This window comes from Pagrus pagrus, assembly GCF_965226575.1.
Source record: "Pagrus pagrus genome assembly, chromosome: 13".
Lineage (NCBI taxonomy): Eukaryota > Metazoa > Chordata > Actinopteri > Spariformes > Sparidae > Pagrus > Pagrus pagrus.
In genome coordinates, this window is record NC_140197.1 from 13,459,293 (window position 1) to 13,482,572 (window position 23,280).

Sequence of the window (23,280 nt, forward strand, 5' to 3'; positions counted from 1 at the left end):
AAACCCTGATTAAGTCGTTAACAACCGTCTGCCAAAACATAGTATAGCTGCTCTGCAAGCATAGAGAGGCCTGCAGTGTGCACACAGCCACGATCCACATACTGCAGCCACAACAAATCTGGAAAACTGCTGCTAAGACTTAATTTCAATGAAATTAGATGAGGTTTAACTTCATTTTCAGATTCCTCTGAAGTGAGTCTTGCGTCACAAGCCGACTTAATGTGAAACAAGTGACTTACTCAGAAAGTAACCCACCTCAGTCTCACTAATAAACCCTAAAGAGTACTGTGAACTTTACTATGATGTGTCATCTGCATTGTATTAACACTGCATGTCATACAATATAATAATAATAATTATAATAATAATAATCAAAAAAAGGTTTCACAATGGAAATGGCAGCTTTGAAAGTCAAAAATAGTGAGATGACTGTTTGGATGTCATAATATGAGCATTTCGGTGATGAATCAACACAAATATCGAGGCAGCATTAAACACTTTTGTGTAAAACAGCTGACTATTAGCAACAAATAAAGGAGTGCAGCGGAGACACTGACTTGTTCAGTACTGCAAGTATTTACTGGAAACAGAAAGATTTAAATTGTCCTTTTAATGTGGTTTGACATTATACAGGGATGCTTTCTGACTGCAGAGATCAGATCGTTATCTGCCCTATTGAGCAGAGGTTAAAAAATGCACCGGGCCTGATTTATAGCGGGGAATTTCATCTACATGCAAAATCTAGGCTACATTAACTCTAAACTGAGACTGAAACCTAAACAGGTCATGAAACACATTGAACTTGATTTTATTACTTAAAGGATAAGTTCCCCTAGAAAATGAAAACAGAGTCATTATCTGCTCACCCCGGTGCTGATGTAAAGTCAGGTGAAGTTTCATAGTCGACAGAACATTTCTGGAGCTTCATTCTCCTAAACCACTAAGTAGATGGGGACTTGTTTTAAAAACAAATACAGAAACAAATGGCTCAAAATAGGTAGCTATCGTGAAAATTTCATCTTAAAGGTGCATTATGTGAGAATTTTTGTCGAAAACATTAAAAAAAAACCTAAAAATAATCAACAGAATGTGACATAATAATAGTTTTGACATTATAACATCTATGTATTGTGTCGAATAGATATCTAATGAAGTGAGCATGCTAACCAGCTAGCCCCGACCCGTCCCAGTCCAACATATCTGTGCTGGTGCTGTAAACGACATCCCAGTCTGGATCACTAGATGCACGGCAAACCAAGCTAACTAGCTAACGACATCAGTAATTCGGGTGATATGCTGCTTCCCTATTTACACTACTCAAACTTAATAAAGGATATTGGGATATGGGTGTATATGCAGTTTTGGGGAATTAAAACTATTCAGAAAACGCAAAATAAAAACTCTGATATGTCACAGAATAAACAAATCAAGTGAAACACCCAAAGATCCCAATACCCCGAGCTAATTAATGTGGATTTGACAGCTGGCCAATTTTTACATATCGCACCTTTAAAAAAATAACATGCTTTCAAATCAGTTTGGGATCTCTGTGCCACAGGAGACTGGGATAGCGTACAGCACGGTGCCTTTTAACGACTGTTTAATGCAGCTATTATTTGAAACAAGTCCCCATTGACTTCAGTTGTGTAGGAGAGTGCCGCGACGCTGTTTTAAAGCAGAAATGCTTTGTGGACTGCAAAACCTCACCAGACTTCCCATCAGCACTGGGGGTGAGTAACAACTGATTCTTTTTATTTTCGGGTGAACTTCTCCTTTAATGTAAAACGCTTCAGACTCCTTTGAAATGTATTTTGGGGGGTGTGCGCGTTAAATCGCACACATCTGAACTACGAACACACTGTTTTAATGAATGAATCAAACAAGTCATTCAAAAAAAAACCAGACATTAAAAACGTTTATAAAAACAGCCTGTCTAATAAATCCTGCTATTACTCGAATCTACCTGCCTTTCTGTAAACGTCCTCCAGTCACGTGGGGCTCTAAATTCTCCAAATCAGACGATCGGTTCAAAGGAACAGAAAGAGGGAGGGCTCGTCTGCTCACTTTCACTTTCGTTTGAGTGTTTCTCAGAATCGGAGCTGATACTGATGCGAGTCTATTCAAGGAAACTCGACGAGGCGGGGCCTGCGCATATAAAGACTAGGCAGTGTTTACCACGGCTCACACACACTATGGTGATGATTTGACGAGCACAGCCCTGCAGGTCGACTCATTACCTCCCCGAGCTGTCAGACGCGTCCCGGCCGCTTCTGACGCTGCGATCGTGTCGCGGATTTATACTTGCAGGATACTCAGAGCTGGCATCGCTCCGTCTGCACTGTGGGATTACACGCAGACGGATCTTTAACCCGGCGCTGCTGTTAGAACAAAACGGTAAGATTTCCCGCACTGGATTGAATGCACCTTTCTGTGTCTGGAGGACAAAAATGCTGTTTTGTGGTCTTCGTGGCTGCGCACTGGAAAAATATGCGTAAAACCCCCCGAGTGCATGGTCTGATTGATCCCCAAAGTCCAGCTGCTAACATCCGTGAAACTTTCATAACAAACAGAAATCAGGAATAATTGATGATCACTTGAGTGATTTGAATTTAAGACATGATTGCATTGAATCAAAGCTAAATAATAACACTTATAATAGAAATAACACGTCATCCTCTGGTGATCATCACCCTTTCCTGGAATTTAAAGCAACTTTTTCACGAGCTTGCTGCACCAGTTCCAGGTAGACAGGAGGGAAGTGAATCACACAGGGACAGGGCCTGTTGACATGGGATAAGGGGTTGGTCTCGTGAGTGGCTGCAGATGTTTTTAGTCCCATTTATGTGTGGAAAGTTGTTTTATTTTTGCCAGTGGCTTGAAAGCGTTTGATTACAACCTGATATTTCAGCCACGAAGGCAAAAGTGAGAAAGAAAGAAAATACACTTATGAACACTATATATATATATATATGTGTGTGTGTGTGTGTGTGTGTGTGTGTGTGTAGACAGTGTACAGTAATCTGCCTGTGGCTGACATCAGCCTTGACTGTATTCGAGCCAAACCGCAGATTCCACTCATATCAAACACAGTACCCATCAATGGAAACTAGAATGAATTACTGACCTCCACTCAGATTAGATGTACACACACACACAGACACACACACACACACACACACACACACACACACACACACACACACACACACACAAAGAAGTACTCGTCCTCACACCGATAGGACAGAAGTTGGCCTTGTCTGCTTTTATGGCCCTACATGGTCGTTGCCTAAAACCTTTTAACTTTGTGTTTTACTGTCTTTATAACCCTGTGAGAGAGACGCTTCACTTAGTCGACCTAATTTTAAAGGGGCACTGCGCAGTTTTGGAGAAGGGAATCAAACTCAGTATTTTCATATTTACAATATTATTGAGGTAATAATACGTAAATTAAGTGAATAAACAAGCTGTTCTCAGAGGAAAATAAGGTCCCAGAACACTGTTTGAAGCTAGAGAGGTGGCAGGGTCCGCCACATATAAACAAACAGTATGCAACTGTGCTGTCCTTTAAGGTCAGTTTGTTTATTGAGTCATGAAAACAAAGAGAGTTTGTTTATTTAGTTTGTCGATGAAGATCTTCCTCTTCTGACTCAAATGTTGCTGTAAGAGTCATGAAGTTAACCCTTTCCTTCTCTTGTTGTCTCCCTCAGGATGTCAGTGCTTTGGTTAGAGATGGGAGAGGGTCTGGGGCCGCTCTCCCCTGTAGGATGGTAGCCGACAGCACAGTGGAAGGCCATGACAAGACTCGCTTGTCGAGCTCATCGTCGTCATCCTCCTCATCATCCTCATCCTCCTCATCATCCTCCTCATCCTTGTCCTCGTCATCTTCCCTGTCCTCCTCCTCTTCGCTGGCCAGGCACGAGCTCGAGTCGGAGCAGCTTCAGCGTCGGGCCTCCCCTGATAGGAGCCCCAGGACGCCGTCCGTCCCCTCCGTGTATCTGACCCACTTCCCCACCTTCTCCTGCCAGGAGGACTGCAACATCATCACAGACACAGCGTCCAAGCTCGAGCGCAGCAGCTTCTACTGGGGTCCTCTGGGAGTGGAGGACGCACATCGCATGCTGCGGGACGCTCCCCTGGGAAGCTTCCTCATCCGAGACAGCCGGCAGAAGGACGTCTTCTTCACGCTGTCCTACCACGCCAAGAGCGGGCCGGTGAGCGTACGCATCACCTACAGTCGGCAGAAGTTCTCGCTGGCGGGCAACGAGCGCTCCTTCCCGACGCTCTTCGCCCTCTTGGAGTATTACATCAATTCTCCCAAGAAGAGCCTGAGCATCCCGTACAGGAAATGGCAGCCGACGCTCCAGGAACTGTGCAGGAAGCGCGTCATGGAGCTGTGCGGCGGACAGAGCCGGGTTCCAGAGCTGCCCATTACCCATGTGGCCCAAGACTACCTGTTGGAGTTCCCTTACAAACTATAGCAAACTTGCCTTATAAAGTTCTGATAGTATTATTTTTATTTTCAAGAAGGCAGCTTTTACCGGAGTGTTTTGTACAGCCTGACAATCACGCGTTGGATGTTAAGACAGCGTTGCCGTGGTTACAGATGAAAGCAGCTCCCTGTTGTCACAAGAGACATTGTCACCACAGCGGAGATCAGGCGGTCTCCAGTCGGACAGGGTCCACGCTTGACATTTCAACATATTTTACCTCCGGAGACTCGACTCCCGCTTGCACACGCACAAAGCGGCTTTTGGTCTCCAGGAAGCATGAAAAGTTGGAAAGCGCTGCATTAAGAGAAAACTACAGACACGAAGGAGCCATTACAGAGATAAAAGAACTGGTGACAGCAGCTGTGAATGTTCTATCAGGGTTCGCTGTGGCCCGAAAACATGTAAGAACGGATAACGGAAGGACTTTTAAGGCGACGACGGAGTGGACTTTAACAAACATGGAGGCGTGTCGGAGGGTACGGTTGAAACGGTCACAGCCGACGGTACCAGTAGGAATCATTTTCGTAGCAGATTTAAACTCTAATGTCCTTGAATGTTTACATCACACGTGAATGTTTGCCAGCACCGACGGCTCGAATACCAGACGATGTCTTCTTTAACGCAGGATATGTTGAAAAAGAAGTCAAGTATTGGAGTCAGGAGGTCTGGTGTTAAGTTGTACTGTATGTTGAGGCACCCTACCTCTTGTACAAAGAGATCATTGTGTTCTTCTTTACTGAATCAGATGTCTAAAATATTTTATATTTTCTACTATTTTATTTCAAAATAAAACATATTTAAACTAACCTTCCTGGTGTTTGATGCAGTTACTTCTCTTCCCCCCCAAACCATGTCATGTGCAGCAGCAGTAGGAGTGTGTTGGGGTGGAGACAAACACACACCCTCGTGATCACACACACACACACTGTGTCCACGCTATCCCACAGACAATAGGACAGACAGACAGTCAGACAGGAAGTGTGCGAGGTAGCGTACAGTATCGTCACCACAGTGATTCATCTATGTAGGCTAAAGTGACTGGTGGGTGGGGTTACTTTGGTAGTAAATGGACTATTACGCTTAGTAACACACACACTTACCAGAAACAGGGACAGAAGTGACACATAATGAAGCGTGTGATAGTGTGTGTGTGTGTGTAGTGCTTTAAACTCAGTGAGGACCCACAGCAGATTAAAATTTCCTCAGGAGGAAGTGGGAAATTTTTTGGGTTAGTGGTTTGACAGAGATGTTAGATCAAGGTCAGGGTTTGAGTTACGGTTTGCATTTCATTTTCTGATAAACTCCTTGTACGCAGCAGGTATTTAAACAGGTTGCTATGTAAATAAGAAGAACGGTATGAAGTAATATATGAAAAGAGGTAGAAGCTAAAAGTGAGGCATAAAGGAGATAAGTGCTTTTTAAACAAACCACTGCCTTATGTTCCCTATACACTGACTCACAGGTGTGGCACCACTGAACCACGTGGGTACACCTGGTTTGAGGATATATGACTCATGAGGGTTGTGTGTTTGACAAACATAATTTACACATTTTATTATACTTAATGCCGCAATGGACCAAAGCCCAGCGCTGAAAGCCATGTAGTCATGCTGACATGGGTGGAAACAGCAAGTGAAACACTACACACTGAGAAAAGTGATTTAACAGGAACCTTACACAACGTTTACACATTTTTACACACAGAGCTGTTGCTTTATCTGAACTGTTGTAGAACTGCAGCAGGAAGTGATGTTAAGAAACTTTGTTCTCACGTGAAACAGTTGAAAAGTTCATAAATCATTGGATCATTCGTTGATTTTTTTTTTTTTTCTGTCCCTGCCTGCCAATTTGTCCATACGGTGGTCAGAACACATTATATTGCATTTTCATGTCGTTGTTGTTTAACAATCTCCGTCAATACCTCACAATCTACTGATTTACATGGCTTTACTCTAACATCACGCTGAGGGTGGGACGCTGGGACGTTTGGATTAAGTTTCCAGGTGAAGGGAATCTCACAAATTGTTATGAGTGTGATGAATGGCAGATATTGGAAATCTGAAGGGACATCTGGCCATATTTCAGTGTAAAACAACATAATGAAATACCCCATTAGCTAATGTTAGCATCCAACCACTTCCTAGTTAACATTAGCATTGTATTATGTCCAGTGCATTTTACCTCCTAGCTTAAATAAATGTGTCTAAGATGTGTGTTGATATTTTTGAACATATCTAACAGAAGCTAATGTTAGCTCTGAATTAGCTGGCTGCTAGCATGGTTGGTAGTAAATGGGTTATGGGTTGAAATCAGGAATCAGTAAACAGTAAAACTTGTTCCACAAGTTGGTGAATTGTCTTATCTGCTTTTTTTTATACCTATATCATGCTTCTGTGGTAAATATGAAGCTACCACGCAGTGTAAAAGCAGGAATTTTAGTCTAACGCGAGATATGCTAACTTTATGTCTTGACCTAGCACGAGGCTTAACTAAGAGTCTCTGCTGGTTTACACTCACTATTTTATACAGATATACAGATTTAAACTGATTTTTTTTGATGGGGAGAGCAAGGCTTGCAGTTTCCCCCTGTTTTCACTCTTTATTCTAAGCTAAGCTAACAGCTGCTAGCTTCAGCTTCAACATTCGGTCGTACACGCATGAGAGTGGCATCAGACTTCCAATCGAACCTACCAAGAAGGTGATTAACTGTGTTACCAAATACACAAACTGCATCTTTGAGCGTTAATTCGGTTGAATTGACACCAAAGTTTGCTAGTAAAAGTTAAATTGTGAAAAAAAGAAGCAAGTCAGTGTTAAAAATACAGCATGACTAGAGAATGTGTGGGTACGTGATGATGACCAGACCTGTGACTTCGACTGGCATTATGTTTAGAAAGCAGAGTAATTTCTTCAAATTTTGCAGTTTCATGACATATGTGAGAGTATATGTGAGAGTATGCGTCACTTTTTCAGGCAGTAGTGTACTTTTTTCAGATGCAACTTGTGGTTTTAACCTGAGCTAACCTCCAACCCCTTCCTCATTTCTAACCAGAACTCCAACGCGAACACCAAACCTTACCATAAGGCTTTTGTGATCTTTTTGGGGGATTTTTTTTATTCTCTTGGGTCTAGACACATGTAGCCACACACACACACACACACACAAACAAAGACACAATGTTGAGTCATACCGAATATCATACTCACAACCTGATTCAAGTAAAGCCTGTGTAGTTTGAGGATATAATTATCTCAGCCTGAGGAAGAGGGTGGATCACATACCCCAGTGGAACATGAGTCAGTGATGTAAAGTCTGATTGTAATATCATTTTAACCTGTTATCAATCCTCACTTTTCTTTTTAAAGCTTTACCTAGAAACTGAAGTCAGAGGCTTGACAGAATGTGTGTGTCCGTGTTCTTGGTCTGGGGGATGGTGATGAGTGATACACGTAGCAGTTTCATTCATAGCTTCTCAGTTTTCAGGACATTCCCGACTATTTTAAGAAGTGAAAGGTGAAGTGAGGTGTTCTGTGATTGTGCGCTTATCAGCTGATTTCTGTGGAATCCTCCGCTCGGACTTTTCTGTCCTTTAAAAATGCACACGCCCTTCTACAGAAATCAATTGTAGACTGACAGCTCGAGAGAAAGATGCCCACAAAGCGTCTGACAAGGAACAAGAACAACAGGGACATTTGATGTGAATAAGATGCCCTGTTGTCTTCTTTGTGATCTTGTTTTACCTTTATTCAACAAATGAAATAGACGGCAACAGTACGAGACTTTATTACTTCCCCGTGGTAAAGGCTAGCTTTTACATTGTCTATTATCCCGTCCAGCAGCCTCTGTGGCTTTCTTGGAAAACCTCCTTCACGGAGACCAAATACTAATGCCAAGTTCCTCGTAAAACAATTCTCATTTAAAAGTGATGTGCAAAAGGAGTTCCCAGCATTAGTCATTAGTCACCAGTTTCCTGTGTTTCCTCGGGCTTCTCCACAGGATTTATTTCCTAACCACTTCTTGTTAGATGGGTTAATCTCTGAATCAACAGTATGATGAACTGATTTGGAAGAAATTTTGTGGAAATTAGGGTTGGGCCACAGGCCAATACCATCATCCATTGCAGATGGCAGACAGTGATCCGCTACTGAGTCCTGCCAATGATAACATTGTGACTTAATGGGTCACTCAACATGCTCGTTTACATTGATGGCAGCTGTGTTTCTTTTTTTGCGGACCGTCATGAGCGTGTTTCTTTCGACTGTGTCATTGGTATTTGCATCTTCTTAGCTTAGCTGCCTAAGTATAGCTAGCAGGCTAACTTTACGGTGCTCAGACGAGGACATTCTTTTAACCTGACATGAGGATGTGTGACGGATGCTCGCCAGGCATAGATGTGAGAGTTGATCTAACTCCCTCTGCTGGTGATGGGAGAAAGTTTTCTCTGCTGCAGGAGACCGTTGCAAGTTGCCGTTAGGGCTACATACTGCAAATCTGAGTGGACAAACCACCTCAAATTCAGAAACATGTGGTAGTAACAACTTCCTCTGGTCTGCACTAGTTGCCTGGTGATGAAGACTTCAGGAAGATTTTAGACAAAGCTAGCTGTTTTCCCCGTTTCCAGTCTTTGCGCTAAGCTAAGCTAATTTGCTACCAGATGGTATAAAATCCATAGCTCCGACTCATTTATCTGCCACACCATAGTAAGTCCAATTTTGCGTCCAGGTGATACGCCGACTTTGCGTCATCCACAGTCACATGACCTTTGTTGTCGTGACTGGGCTGAAAATTTGTATAGAAGCCCTTTAATATAAATATAACATTTCTTATATAATTTCTCAAACTTAACAGTGGCCCTACATTTTAATGCATTAGAAAGCATCTCTAACAAAACCAGGGCTCATATTTAGGACTGTCGTATACGATGTTAGTGATCGGGCAGACGTGAACAGCGCAACTGCACAGACAAATCTTCCAACGAGATCTCTAGAGTCAAAACTATCAAGTCAGTGCTGTGACTGTGGTTTGGTACAGAGAAAAGACGCCTGCATGCACACACACATGCATGCACACACACGCACACACACAGATTCACTACAGCATTTCAGTATGGTTGCAGTACCAGGAACCCATTCACATGTTTACGCACACACAACCAGACTTCCCTGAAGAGAGGAACCAAGATAAAAGCAACACATAGAGACCACAAGATGACTGAGGGCTCCTGCAGCAGCCGCAGAAACACGGCGCAAAAGGTAGAAAGTGTAAAAGCAACGTCATGATCTTAACCTTCAGGTCGTCTCACGAACACAACTATGAAGAATAAACATGCGTACATGTTAACTCTTAGAAAAACAGGCTAGGACGCAACACCATTTCCTGTATAGAAACGCTGGATGGCTCTTTATGTTACCGATTGGTTTTCGACTCTCAAAATGTTGTGGAGCATAGAAATTTGAGACTTATCACATAGAAATGTACAGAGTATCAGAGTCACGGAAATAAAGGTGCCCCCGGTGCCCGATGTTCGCCCCCTCAGACAGCAGTGTCCACCACTGCTCAGACGGTCTTCATGGGATACTTTCATATCATCAAACTGCTGCTCGAAAACACATCTGGTTATTGGCACATACATCCTGGAACTGGTTTCATTTTCTCAGATAAGACCGTCAGGTGTTTATTACTGAAACCTTCAGGTCTTCAACGTCACTCATCTGACATGAGACTGCTCACATCTCTTTTTTACACCAGAGCATTAAAACCTGAGCCGTTTCCTCACAAAATGCCTTGTCACAATTTGACTTTTTATTGAAATATTACAACTTTATTCTCCTAATATCACTTTAAAAAGAAAAAATACAACTTTGTCCTTGAAATCTAAATGTTTTTACTCAATGTGCCCTTACAGTGAATCTTCTGCTGTACATACAAAGTTACCCGAAAATGAACCCCATATAAGTTCATTATATATATATGCGACCTTGGCCATGAAACACAATACGTGGAAGCCTTCACACATTCACTGATGTATATAAGGGAGGGTGTGTTCCTGGAGTTGACAGCTCTTTTCTAATATTTCCTGTGGTTTTCTTGCTCAAACACTGAGGAGAACCTCCTCTGCTCTTACTACCAGAGTGCTATTCTGCGAAGAAGGGGAAAAAAAAAGAGAAAGAAAATCACAAGTAAGAGAAAAAAAAAAAACACACCTTCTGTCTGCTAACACAATAACAAGACTCACAGAGCTGTCTCGCTGTTGTTAAGTAGAATAATTTATTGCAGTTCTTTATTTATTCCTCTGTTTCAGTTCATTAACAATAATTACAGGTTTTAAAAGCCGAGAGCATTTACAGAGCATACAAACATATTACATACACCCACACTACAATCAGAGACTAAGTAACAGAGGCTTGTCATGGCATGTTTGGATAGAGGTGGCCAATGGGTACAGGCAACAAGCCGCCATGTTGTCTTTACCAGAGGCCGCTCTACAAATTTTGCCAAGCCTCTTCAGTAATCATCATCGTCATCACTATCATTCTTCTGCTATTTACAGAAGCAAGATGGAAATACTAAGAGACCGACTCAAAAAAAGAGTATTGCTCTGAATTTCTCCTTTACAAACTCGATGACTGTACAGAGTTAAAAAATAAGAATGATCGAGCGTTAAGACTTCAGCTGTGAGATAATGGCACAGAAAAGAAGAGCGTGAGCCGGAAAGCAAAGGCAAAAGAGAAAAGCTTGGGGAAAGGTTAATAAAGGGTTTTAAAAAAAGGATGACGAGATAAGAGAGAAAAGATGCTCTAAGAGCTCAAGACTGGCTTTTTTTTTGTTACAAACTAAGTCATGAATTAAGGATAAAACACACTGATCCCATTCAAATTGATCACCGCTGTTTGGAGAGACAAGTAGTCCGTTACATTCATCTCTCCCCTCATTGGTTAGCTCTTATGATTATTGCAGTAGTAAAGCTTTATTCAGATGATTAAAAGGAAGAGGGCGAGGAGGGGTTTGCCCCTCGACACTGAACTCAGAGCACCATGGGAAGAAAACGTAATGTTGTACTTCTAAGAGTGCTTTTGTTTCTTGGTAATAGTTGCATTTTTCAAAAGGTTCTTCGCTATGTTTTAGGTTTTTTTGGGGGGTTATTAACCAGATAAGACTCATACTTTTCCTGGAGAGTGGGGGAGTTTTATAGTTCACCAGTAGTTGGCTGGAGAAATCTTACCACCCTGTTTTGACACCAAATTATAGAGGATGCTCCCATCAGCCACAGGAGTGTTGAGAGTAATGGAGAGTAAAAGCTGAGCTCAGGTCAGCGCCTGAGGGGCAACTGGCAGATACATTCAACCCAGTGTTGTTGTGGCGATGTTCTGACCTGAAGACACGCATGTTAATCCAGTTAACACGTCTAAAATAACTGATATCTATCATCCTGCATCACTCTATGAGCCTGTCAAAGCTTCAACTAATCAATTTTTACTTTTTTATCTATTTTTCTAACTATATCATTGATAGCTTTATTTAAATCAGTAAAACAGCAGCACATCCGTGTTGCTACAGGCTGGAAAGCTTAATGTAGAGAATGAATGAATGACTGAATGGACTGAGAGAATTCATTAATTATTAACTCGCTCATTCAGCAGCCTCTACTCCATTCAGATGGTTCATTTATTCTGTCAGTCAGATGAATCACCTCTGTGCATAAACACATTATCTAATCCCTGCAGAATGGATTTGAGAAGTTAATGATCTGGAATGGAGGTTTAAATGAAATCCAATTGAACGAGGTCAAAGTTTGTTGATCACTGTTGCATATCTGATAAAAAAACCCAAACTGTTTTAATGTGTTAGCTCAAGAGAGCAGCGGTAACCGATGGAAACCGACTGCGTGCAAATCAAAAAAGCAGCTTTCACACACCTCACCAAAGATGTTCACTGATTAAAGGATTAGCTGTGAGCTCTGATGCCACGATAACATCGAATGAATGTTTACAGTATGAGACCTGCTCCCTCCTTGCTCGAGATGCTGCAGATTAAAGCTATTTTACACTGACTAGTGGGTGGGAAACGAATGGGCCGTCACTTTAAATGTGGAACAATAAGAACTGAACAAAATGTAGAACACACATGCGGCCAGGTGAGCCCACACACACACACCTGTCTGATGGCAGGTCTAGGTGGCAGTAACTGCTGACAGGTCTGACATGCAAGTGGTTAAAAGGCAAGTGCAGCTGTGTGTACTGTTAGCATAGACGTGAGCACCACCAAGAAAACATTAGCGGTGACCTGTAATGTGAAAGTAAGACACAAAAATAGTATGCGGATGAACAGCTCACAGCAGCAGCATGTGTGTGTGTGTGTGTGTGTGTGTGTGTGTGTGTTTGAGCTGACAAACAATCAATCAGAATGAGTAAAAAACGTTGCTGGTTGCGCGTCTTTACACACGCTTGCTAAAAAAATGACCAGACACACTCGCAGAAACCCAAATGTGCTTTAAAGCCTTCCTTGAGTTGGACCGGCGTCTGTCTCGTCCTCCGTCCTCTCTGTGTGAGTAGAAAGAGTCTTTCTTCATGTGCAAACACAAATGCTGAGATGCCTCCAAAAGCCCCTTAAACTATTCACATCACACACTACCTGCAGGTAGCGACATCAAAATATACTGCAGCCAAGCTGGATAGTTTAACTATCACACTTCACTGTGTGTGTGTGTGTGTGTGTGTGTGTGTGTCGGAGAGAGGCGAGTTTAAGTGCATGAGCATGAATGTGTGTGTGGTGATTAATCCAGTTCAGGAGAGTCTGGTGTTTCACTGCGTGTCTCTGCATCTTCTGTTTTCTCTGTGGCCGACGAGTCGCGTCTTTCTCGGTCTCTGTTTACCTCCAGAGGTGTGTCTTCGCCCTCTGGCTCATCTCCTCCGTCTGGCACCTCTGGCGCCTCATCAGTGGGTGTGACCAACTCCGCCGTTGTGATTTCTTTTACCGTCGCGTCCGTCTCCGTCTCATCCGTCGGCGACCCGTCCTCCTCTTGCAGCTCCTCCTCTTTTCTTGGCTCTCCATCATCTTCCTCTTCCTCCTCTGCGATGGAGGCGTCTGGTCTCTGTAGAGAGTGTGTCGCGGGAGCGTGGCTGGCGCAGGGGTGCAGGTGCGGCGAGTCTGAAGGGGGCAGCAGCGTCAGCGACTCCACGCTGAGCGAGTCTGCGCTGTTGTCGGTGAGGAGGGAGATGGTGGGCTGGGACGCCGGGGTGAGGCTCGGGGCCAGCGTCGGAGCTGTGACCGAGGAGACAAGCGTTACTTCTCCACCTCCTCCTTCCCCTTCTCCACCCGAGGAGGAGGGCGGGGTGTGCTCCAAAAATGTACCATCATCTGCAGGAGAGAGAGAGAGAGAGAGAGGGGAGAGGAAGGTGAGCTCGGAGGAAGACACATTTTTAGGGTTTCTGGTGTAAAATGATGGGGCTTCTCTTTATTATAAATATTTGCCCTTCTTTGTTAATGTTGATTTTCTGCACAGAGATGATGTAGCAGGGTAAAAAGGTTAGGATTCCACGTAAGAAAACAGATTAAATGTGCAATTGTATGCAACTTAAGAAGGAAACAAGTTAAACTCAGTGTTAAACTCATTCAGCAGAAAAGCCTCTGCCTTAAACACAACTCTGAAAGTTTCATGATAAAACCCAAAGCCAGTGGGAAACCAAAGCCCTCAGGATTTGCACATGAACATAGACGCACAAACAGGAGAGCTTTATGTAGTTAGTACACAGATCTATGCAGGTATAGATCATCTGGACAGACACAGGCGGACTTACAACTAAGCAGCACAGCGCAGTGTGTTCACAAAGTGCCTCTTTTTATATCCAGAATAAAAATAAATACATTTATTGAAAAGTAGGTTTTTCACATACAAGGAATTTGGAAGGAAGTATGTGCAATGTGGGAAAATGAATGAATGTTTTTTAAAGTGTAATATTGGTGTAAAAAGAGGTACAGGGTGGACACACGGCACAAGAAGCTAACGTTAGCAAAGCAGCAGCAGCAGCAGCAGCACTGGTTTGTGCGGGCAGAACTACAAAATAAACTATGGACTACAATGTAAACTACTATGCAAGCATACTTACATTGTAAGAGTATAATGGTGCAGTTTGGAAGATACAACAAAACTGTTTTACAATGACCAATAAATATTCGACAAACTTAGAACAAACTACTGCATGATAGGTTGCACGTTCATTATGGTCTGCAACTCTGGAGGTCTACGCATTTTGTGGCTGACAAGATGTAAACGAACAACATAACACAGAACAATATACGTCAAGATTTAAAAAAACACTGGTTAATGTCTCGCCTCAGTGGAATATTCTTACAGGTTTAAAACAAAGCTTCCTTCTGGCAATGCTATTTACAAACAAGAACATTAGCTGCAGTTACGAAGCCATTCAGACAGTGTGTGAAACATTCAGACTACATATAGAGGCACTCGCCTGGCGAACTTAGAACAGCTTCTCTGCAACAATGTGTCATTCTTTTTCAACAAGGGTTAAAAAACTAAATAATGTCAAGAGTCCTTGGGTCCTGCTACATCAGTCAGTAGAGTAAAGGTGAAAGTGATTGTCAAAACAAAACTCTGCGTCACCCTGAAGCATGGAATCAGGAATGTAGTTGCACCATATGATGCACGTCTGTGAGTAGTTAAACAGGTTCTCATGAGAACAGAATGTGATTATTTACATTCACAAAGAACAGAACAAAAACAGCCAGTCTATATGACCCTGTGGTAGAGGAAGCACTTATTCACTGTGTGTGTCTACTTCTTAGGTACTAACAGCTCAACTGACACCACTGGAAACTATTTTGGTTTATGTGGTGCGTGGGCGTGTGTGCGTGTATATACGTTGCTGTACCATAGTTACACCCAATACTTGATGTGTAAAGGACGTATGTGTGTGCTGTACAGTGCAGATATACTGTGTTGACCACACCTCGCTGCCATAAAGAGCTGGTCCACTTCATACATCTATCCTGCCGTCTGCTCGGACATCATAATGTAGCGTCTGTGCTTCTCTATGTGTGTGTTTATGCATGCTGTGTGAGCGCTACCTGTGGGGCTCTGGGCTGATATAGTGCTCGCAGTAACAGAGTCACATCTTCCTGTGCTCCCACTCCCACTGGAGGGAGGTGAGGGGGAGGAGAGGGGCGAGGGACTGTGCTGCGACACACAGTGAGCCACTGCGAAACCTGGAGATGGCGCACATGGACACAGACACACACGCAGAGAGACACACTCATGTGTTACCATTTCATTTGGCCCATAGCTACCCCCTTTCAGGGGATGAGCGCTGCCTTTAAAATTTTTTTCAATGATTAACGTACAAGAAAAGACACAAGTCAAGAGCCTGGATTATTGTGTGGCACACAGTATATACATGGTTAATGTTCAAAAACTGTGTTTTTCTGATACATATAGTCCACTGCTGCAGCACCTCTATTCATCTCTTCTCCTCTCTTTAAGGCCCTCCTTCTGAAAAGCCCAGCCTGCCATTATTGGTCAGCTTTCCCCGGCCTGAGCAGGCGCCACTAACCGAGTTTCTGCATCATCTCTGCTGGTATTTTTGCAACCGAGGCTGTGCTGAGGACAGCGACTGTATAGTTGTGACATCATAACCTTATGGAAGTCCTGATGAAAATGGGCTGTGTACATTTCTATGTGGTTTGAGCATTTTGACTTATCTATACCACACCTAGACCCGTTTTATATCTAAAAAAAGAAGTTTAAATCTCGCTTTTTTACAATATTGGACTTTTACCTGAAGCACACAGCACATAAATAGTACTCAGAGTAACTGTAAAGGTCAACACAAGCACCACGTTTTTCTAAATGTATTTAATAAATGTTGTCTCTAATAGAAGCTTGTTATTATGGTCACACTGATAAAGCTCAAGGATTTCAGGACCTATTTCCACAGGAGCAGGTTCCCTTGCTGAGTCAAACAAAGCGTCCTATTCAGAACTGCAGCAGGTAATATAAACCTGTGGGTAAGAGTCTAGCAGGAACAGACAAGGGGAAAAATAAAAGTAAACTTCAGGTAAAACTATATTGAATGGTATTTAACTTACAAGAAAATGCATGAATTTTAAAATTGGAAGCAAGCCCAGGGGAGTTTTCAGTTGTATTCTCAGGAGTCCTATTTCTGCACAAAACCTCTGATCTAAGTCTCCTGATAGACACAAGTCTGACTCACTGTTACATTTCTACGCTGAAGATCAAATCACAAACCCATTTCCACTGATATTATCACACTTTGGTCTGAGGGTCACACAACTTTCTGAAACTTATCTTAAAAGATTCTAAACTCAACTTTTATCATATTTCTCATAAAGTATCCAGTGTTTGTCAACCAGGAGTTTACTGTCATTGTTTTATGATGTTTATAAGATCGTTCAGATCAGATTTAAAGCAGAGAAAGACGCATAAACAGAAGAGAGTGTATTTCTCTGAACTAGTGTGCAGGCTGAAGCAGTATGTGTAGGCAGCGAACTCTGGTCACCTGGTACTTTATCCACGGAGGCGAAGACTGATCTGCTGGCGGTGGGGTCATTGGGCGCCCGTCTCGACTGCTCGTAGAACCGGAAAGGCAGGCCGCTGGGTGAAGCGTTGGCCGTCTGGCCGAAACCCAATACCTCCGTTGCGCTGGGCTGCACAGGCAGGTCCAACAGAGCTGCATACAGAAGAAGTGGAGAGTGTGAGAGGGTGATAAACACTACACCAGTACAGAATCAAACTTTGCGACTTCATGTGACATTACAGAAAAGCACTAAATCCAAACTTTCATAGAGCATCTCTAACTAGGAGAAATGTTTTCCCTCATATTTGTCTTAACTATGATTGCATTAAATGTGCCTAAAATGTGTTTTTGTATGTGCAACACTTTTTCTGTCCGCAGCCGTTATTTTCACAGGACTCACATCCTCCTTGACTTTAAAATTTTGCCGATTCAGCAATTATCTTGTCTATACTTTGGCGTGCAATTCTACAGAATTCGACCATCTGGAGGGGAAGTACAAGTGGCTGATGGGTAAATCCATAAGTGTTTACAGTACAAAAGGATTCTTCATAACTTCCGTCTGTGAATGCACATAAAGAAGAACCAGCAATTTTGGTCAGTGGACAAAAAATGTATGGGTACATGTCAAGTTGTGGTTGAAGGAAGGGGAATTATCAAGGATGACAGAATGGCCAGAAAAAGACACAAGACATGAAACTAACTACATAAGTATAGAATATGGAGGAAGAGATATTTTAGAAGTTAAAAAAGTGAATAATAAGAAATAAAGGACAAGAGAGGAAGGACACTGTCTGTTTCAGAGAAATGACGCACTAAATAAAGAGATTAGCCTACACTTCTGCTGGAGAGTAGTTTCACAATGAGTAATGATAAACATATTAATAGATTTTCCCTTTTTCATACTTCTTTTAATCTTGATCATTTTTTTGAAGCCTTGCTAAAGATGAGGTCAACGCAGTGCTAGCTGCTCAGTGATGAATACTTCTGTTTAAAGTACTTCAGTGATTGCTTTCTGTTTAACATCTCATGTGATTTCTTGTAAAAACTACTGTAACTGTACTTTCAAAGTAGTTTCTGAAACACTTTCAGCCAATATGAGAAAAAGGCTGGTCAGTCTGCCCTTCTGTGCAAAAAGGAAATGGGTCATTTTGACCAGTAAAGTGTGGGCTGGAGCCTTAAAAGGCTTTCTGTTCCCTCACCTGCAATCCTCTGCATCTTCATGCGTCGGGCCTGGATGCGACCCTTGGCCAGCCTCTGCTTGGCGATGATGCAGCGGATGTGGTCGGCGAAGATGAAGTTGGCCTGCAGGATGGGCAGGGGCTTGGCGTGGGGGTTGGAGCTGGGTTTGTGGATGACGATGTTCAGTGCTCTGCTGTCGTCCTCAACGCCAGACACCTGCATGTCCTGTTGAGAGAGGGAACAAAGAGTGGGGTGAGAGATTTAACGGCAAGAGGGGGAGACAGAGGGAGGTGAAGAGAGGGGAAAGGTAGTGAGAATGAAAAGGAAACATAAGAAGAAAACAGTGGGATAAAGACATATGAGTAGAGACAAACACAAGAAAAAACTAACCAAAAAATATTCTTCTTTGATTTAAGGAGAATTGAATGAGACAACCAAATGGATGCAAAGCGAGAAAATACAGATAAATGGACCCTCAATTAGCTTCTTTCACAAGTTGACACTAGGGCGGGGTGCTGTTAGCCACAACTTAAACAAACAGTGAAAAAATTGTAATCAACTGAAATAAAAACAATACCCTGTAAGAAAAACTAAAACTAAACTTTGACAGTATTACCTCATTACAAAACTAGTTAAAATAAAATAAATATGAGCATAAATTTATATCAGATTTTCTTTTTTGCAATTAAGTATAAAAGCTTAATTTATTGTGATTTGTTTTTATTGAGACAGATAATATGATTTGCATCTTAACATTACATATTCAACAGGTGGATTCTTGTGTGCTGTTGCTTTAGAATGAGGGCAATTACAGTAAACTAAAACTGAATCTAAAACAAAAATAAGCAAATGAGAATCTGGCAGAAATGACGGGACAGGTTTCACAGGAAACAGAAAGGACACATTATATTTTATAGATTCATAGTATGCAGGAAACACATTGCAATGATACAGTGATATAGTGTATCAATAGCATAATGCATATAATCTCCAATTCTGATATCAGAAAAATGAAAAGCAATATCATTTTAATTTATCAGGCCATGGTGACAATGCAGAATATACTGCAACTACTACACAGCATGACCAAACATGCCTATACTGGGTAAATATGTTATTGTATGCTCTCTCTCATGGTATATTTCCATGGAAATTGATATGTAGGGCTTAGGAAACATCAAAATAAACACCTGATAAAAGAAGAAGGGAAAATAGCAATAGAAGAGAAAGAGGAAGGAAAACAAGGAACAAGAAAACTAAGAAAGAGAAAAACAAGGAATTGCACAAAGAAAGAAGAAACACTAACGTAAGCTGTAAGAAACAGTGAAGAGCAGAGGGAAGTATAACTGAGAAACAACAGAATAAAAAATAAATTATTGATTTTAATGACTGAACCTTTTTTAGCATAAAGGACATCCACACAGACACTTTTCTCTTACTTGCAGAAGGCCGGCGAACTTGACGACACCCCATCCAAGACGTTTGGTTTCCGGTTCCACCAGACTCATCTGGTACACATCTACAGCGAGGAACCTCTGGGCCTGGCCGCCATCTTTACTGACCACCATACAGGCTATGAGGTCACTGTTATCTGAAAGAGATAGACAGACATGACGATGTCAATGCACTGCTGAGTAATTCAAGTCCAGGTTTGACTGAATAGGTGCCTCAGGTCTGTTTCTTAAGGAAACACAGTATCACCTGTTGGGACCAAATGTTCTAAATAATTAGTTAGTGATGTAAGCAATGTAAAATTAGTTTTGTAGGCCCATCCTCTAATGCTAGTGGGCCACAGACGCAAGTTGCTGCATTGAGGCTGTAAGAACAATGCCATGTAGTGGTGGAAGAAGTATTAAAATCTTTTACTCAAGTCAAAGTAGCAAAACAACAGGTATACGTCCAATTTCAACACTATGCAACTTTATAAAGCATTTGAAGACACATCACGCGAAAGAGCACAACGGTTTTAAACTGTTCTATTGAAAAGGTGGCTTCACTTTAACAGTTTTTAAAAGGAATTGTTATTTATTCCTAGGTGTCTTTGTTTAGATAAAAAAAGAATGTTGTATGGCGATCATGCTCTGCAAGGTTTTACCTGAGCCAGGCCATACAACAATAATAGCAATCATATCGCATCCACACAGGGTTAATAGTATATACAGCTGTTAAAAGAACAGCTTTTCTTTTTAAACACGCACTGGTATCGGTCGGTACTCGGTGACTACTAATGACCCCAATGTGCATAAGTCTGTCTTCCACTGAGCACTAACTTACATAACATATTTCCGTGCAAAATACATCCATGTTGTGAAACACATCCCTATTGTGCAATAACATCTAGTCTGTGAAATTATTTTTTCCACATCACTACATTTATTGCTGTGCATCACAGTTATATTTATGCAACAACTACATTCAAAATAGTGCAACAATTCAGGGGCAATAAAACAAATACTCTAATGAATATCGCATTGTATTTATTTGTTTTCTTATTCTAGATTACTAGTTTTATTCTAGCATTGTACTGTTTTCTACCTATTATTCGGCTGTAGATGTTTGTATACTGAAGCCGTTATTGGTCCTGCGAATTTTTATATACAGATGTGTTATATTAATATTTGTGTCTTCCTTTACTGCATTGATCAGATCAGGAGTAGCACTCCTAATTTCTTTGTACTCTGCAAAATGACAATAACAGGTTTCTGTTCTTTTCCAACAGGCTTTCTGATAGACATGTCCACTTTGTCCACTGAAATGCACACTCATTCACTGTTTTTTACGGGAAATGGCTGATTTGCTGCATATTGCATGCTGGGATACCTGGCAAGCTGGCAGCTTGATGGAGGGCTTGTGCTAGAGTTTGAAAAATTCAAACAGTGCTCACATCAAGAGAGCCAATCAAGCTGAAGCACCAATATGTGTCGGCGTGTGTACAACCAATAAACCTGAAAGAGATGGAAGGGTCATCACGTCACCAAATCTTGCTTTGGTGCCAGACTGTGGTGACAACTGTATTGAAGTCCATGGGAGATACATGGAGAAACACACTAAAACCCAACATATCTACAGTCTACGACTTCTGCACAACTGAGGCTTTTTCCAAATGATTGACAGGACTGATAATATTGTGACCAAACAACGCTGGTCTGACTGATTATCACTGATAAGACTTCAATTATGCTGCGTACAGGAGCCTTTCCTACACAATGTCAAAGAACGTACGATGTATCGATTCAAAAAAAAAAAAGTCGTAAACCTACTCTGTGAAGTGTGTTGAGCCAAAGCTGAGTTTGGGCCACACCCACACACACCGTACCCACGCGCACACCCATACACTGGAACGTTTAATTAGTCATCCAAACCACATAGAATGACAATACTGTAGCTTCAACAGTCCACTTCTGCTTTATGTGACAAATGAAAACAATGATTCATCTTCTTAAGAAAAACCTCAGCGCGACATATAGGTAAACACCCAATATGGCTACTATGATCACTGGTTATACAATCTGGTATAAAATCTATAAGATAAACAAGAACCAACAACTAACATTTTGAAGAAAACATGGAAAGTGAAGTAATAATAATTACGTAATAAAATGAAACAATGAAACAAAATCGAAACAGATGTTTAATGAAATTCCCTTATTTTGGAGGGAATTCGCTTGGAAAATAAATAATGACATACTTCTTGACCCCAGAAATTATTTCTAAATATAAAAGATCAGGCTCTTAGTGATGGAGGAAATATGGTGATAGAATTGCAAATTATTTATGTATCTTCTATTAATGTAAAGTCGTCCATTTTGGTTATAAGTTTTGAAGTTGATAGAAGAGTGTGTCTATTTAACAGCAGAATATATCATACTGGGAAAACCTCCAGCTTTTCTTAGTCAAGATGAAAAATACCTTTTCAGAATCTTGAGAATCACAACACTGAAGCAAAACTGAACGGTGGGACAAAAACTAAACCCCCACATTTAAGAAAACAGAAAAGTATGACTCAAGAAGTACAATTTATGGAGAACATGACTCATAAAATAAGGTGGAGGTATGGATGACGGGAAATTATAGCAACACTGCGTGTATGTGAGAGTTCAGCTGTCCTGGTCTCCTCAAACAGACAGAGGACCATGCCACAGAATGACTCATCACAACTCATAATTAGCATGTACACATGGATGTGAATGCATGCGTGTGTAGTCTGTGTAGACTTGTACGAATGTGTATGCGCATATGGGTGTACACGTACAGATGTGTGTATATAGGTGTGTTGGTATGAGTATGAATACAGTATATGCATATGTCTACAAGCGTGTATGTGGTTATATATATGGGTATATGTATGTGGGTATGTACATACAGACACACAGAGATAAGTGAATGTATTGAATGTACTTATTCATCACCTACTAGAACCTACCAGTTATAACTCAGTTCTCTTAGTCTGCCACTCATTAACCTATTTCTAGTTTTCCTTTTTTCCCCTTTGTTTCTTTTTTTATTGTGGATTTATGTGTTTTTTATTGCTTTGTCTCTTTTTTCTTTAGTTCAGAAGTTTGACTGAAGATTCTCAAACACACACTGTTACAACTGTTCTTAATCAGGTGTAGTTGCGTTTTCCTGCTGAGCTGTATTTGACTTCCACCCCAGCTGTGACTACTGTGTCCACACACACATATTGATACAGCACTGACACACCGCTTTAACACTTTAAAGGACAAAGAAGTCCACTTTTCTCCCACGCGTCTAGGATGATGACAAACAATAAGCCCACACATGATCAGCTTCACTGCAGTGTAGCACTGCAAAGCAAACATGAAATGTAGAACTGATGCTGACCTGATTTGACACCACTGGTTTTGGTTTAAAGATCACCCACCCTCACGGGCTCCACATGTAAACTAGTAACACCACACTGACGCACAACCCCCTGAACTTCTCTTTCTCTTGTCTCACTCATATCTCTTCAACTGTAAACCATTCATGCTCTCTGGTTCCTTCATTTCCATTCTCAAGAATTCTGACATGAGACAATTCATCATTAGACGTGTGACTA

The 23,280-nt window shown here is 41.6% G+C and overlaps 2 protein-coding genes across 5 annotated transcripts in view; one reads left to right on the forward strand and one right to left on the reverse strand.

Moving 5' to 3' along the window:
* The first annotated feature begins 2,153 nt into the window (after positions 1-2,153).
* socs1a (suppressor of cytokine signaling 1a) lies at positions 2,154-5,208 on the forward strand. Its single transcript, XM_084371087.1, has 2 exons — positions 2,154-2,394; positions 3,708-5,208. Exon 2 carries the CDS (start codon positions 3,765-3,767, stop codon positions 4,476-4,478), a length of 714 nt encoding a protein of 237 aa, XP_084227213.1. The 5' UTR covers positions 2,154-2,394; positions 3,708-3,764; the 3' UTR covers positions 4,479-5,208.
* Positions 5,209-10,735: 5,527 nt separating this feature from the next.
* The window catches only part of clec16a (C-type lectin domain containing 16A), a 41,985-nt gene continuing 29,440 nt past the window's right edge, over positions 10,736-23,280 (reverse strand). For 3 of the 4 annotated variants that reach the window (XM_084371751.1, XM_084371752.1, XM_084371750.1), the window contains exons 19-23: positions 19,661-19,812; positions 18,242-18,446; positions 17,025-17,195; positions 15,577-15,714; positions 10,736-13,848 (exon numbers count right to left, since the gene is read on the reverse strand). In XM_084371751.1, the coding sequence (XP_084227877.1) occupies positions 13,265-13,848; positions 15,577-15,714; positions 17,025-17,195; positions 18,242-18,446; positions 19,661-19,812 (1,250 nt within the window). In that variant the 3' untranslated portion in view covers positions 10,736-13,264. The remainder of the gene's footprint in view (positions 13,849-15,576; positions 15,715-17,024; positions 17,196-18,241; positions 18,447-19,660; positions 19,813-23,280) is intronic. The other variant, XM_084371753.1, reaches the window with a different exon arrangement.

Coding starts and splice junctions, on each gene's coding strand:
- socs1a (XM_084371087.1), top strand. CDS start 3,765: ATGGTAGCCGACAGCACAGTGGAAGGCCATGACAAGACTCGCTTGTCG.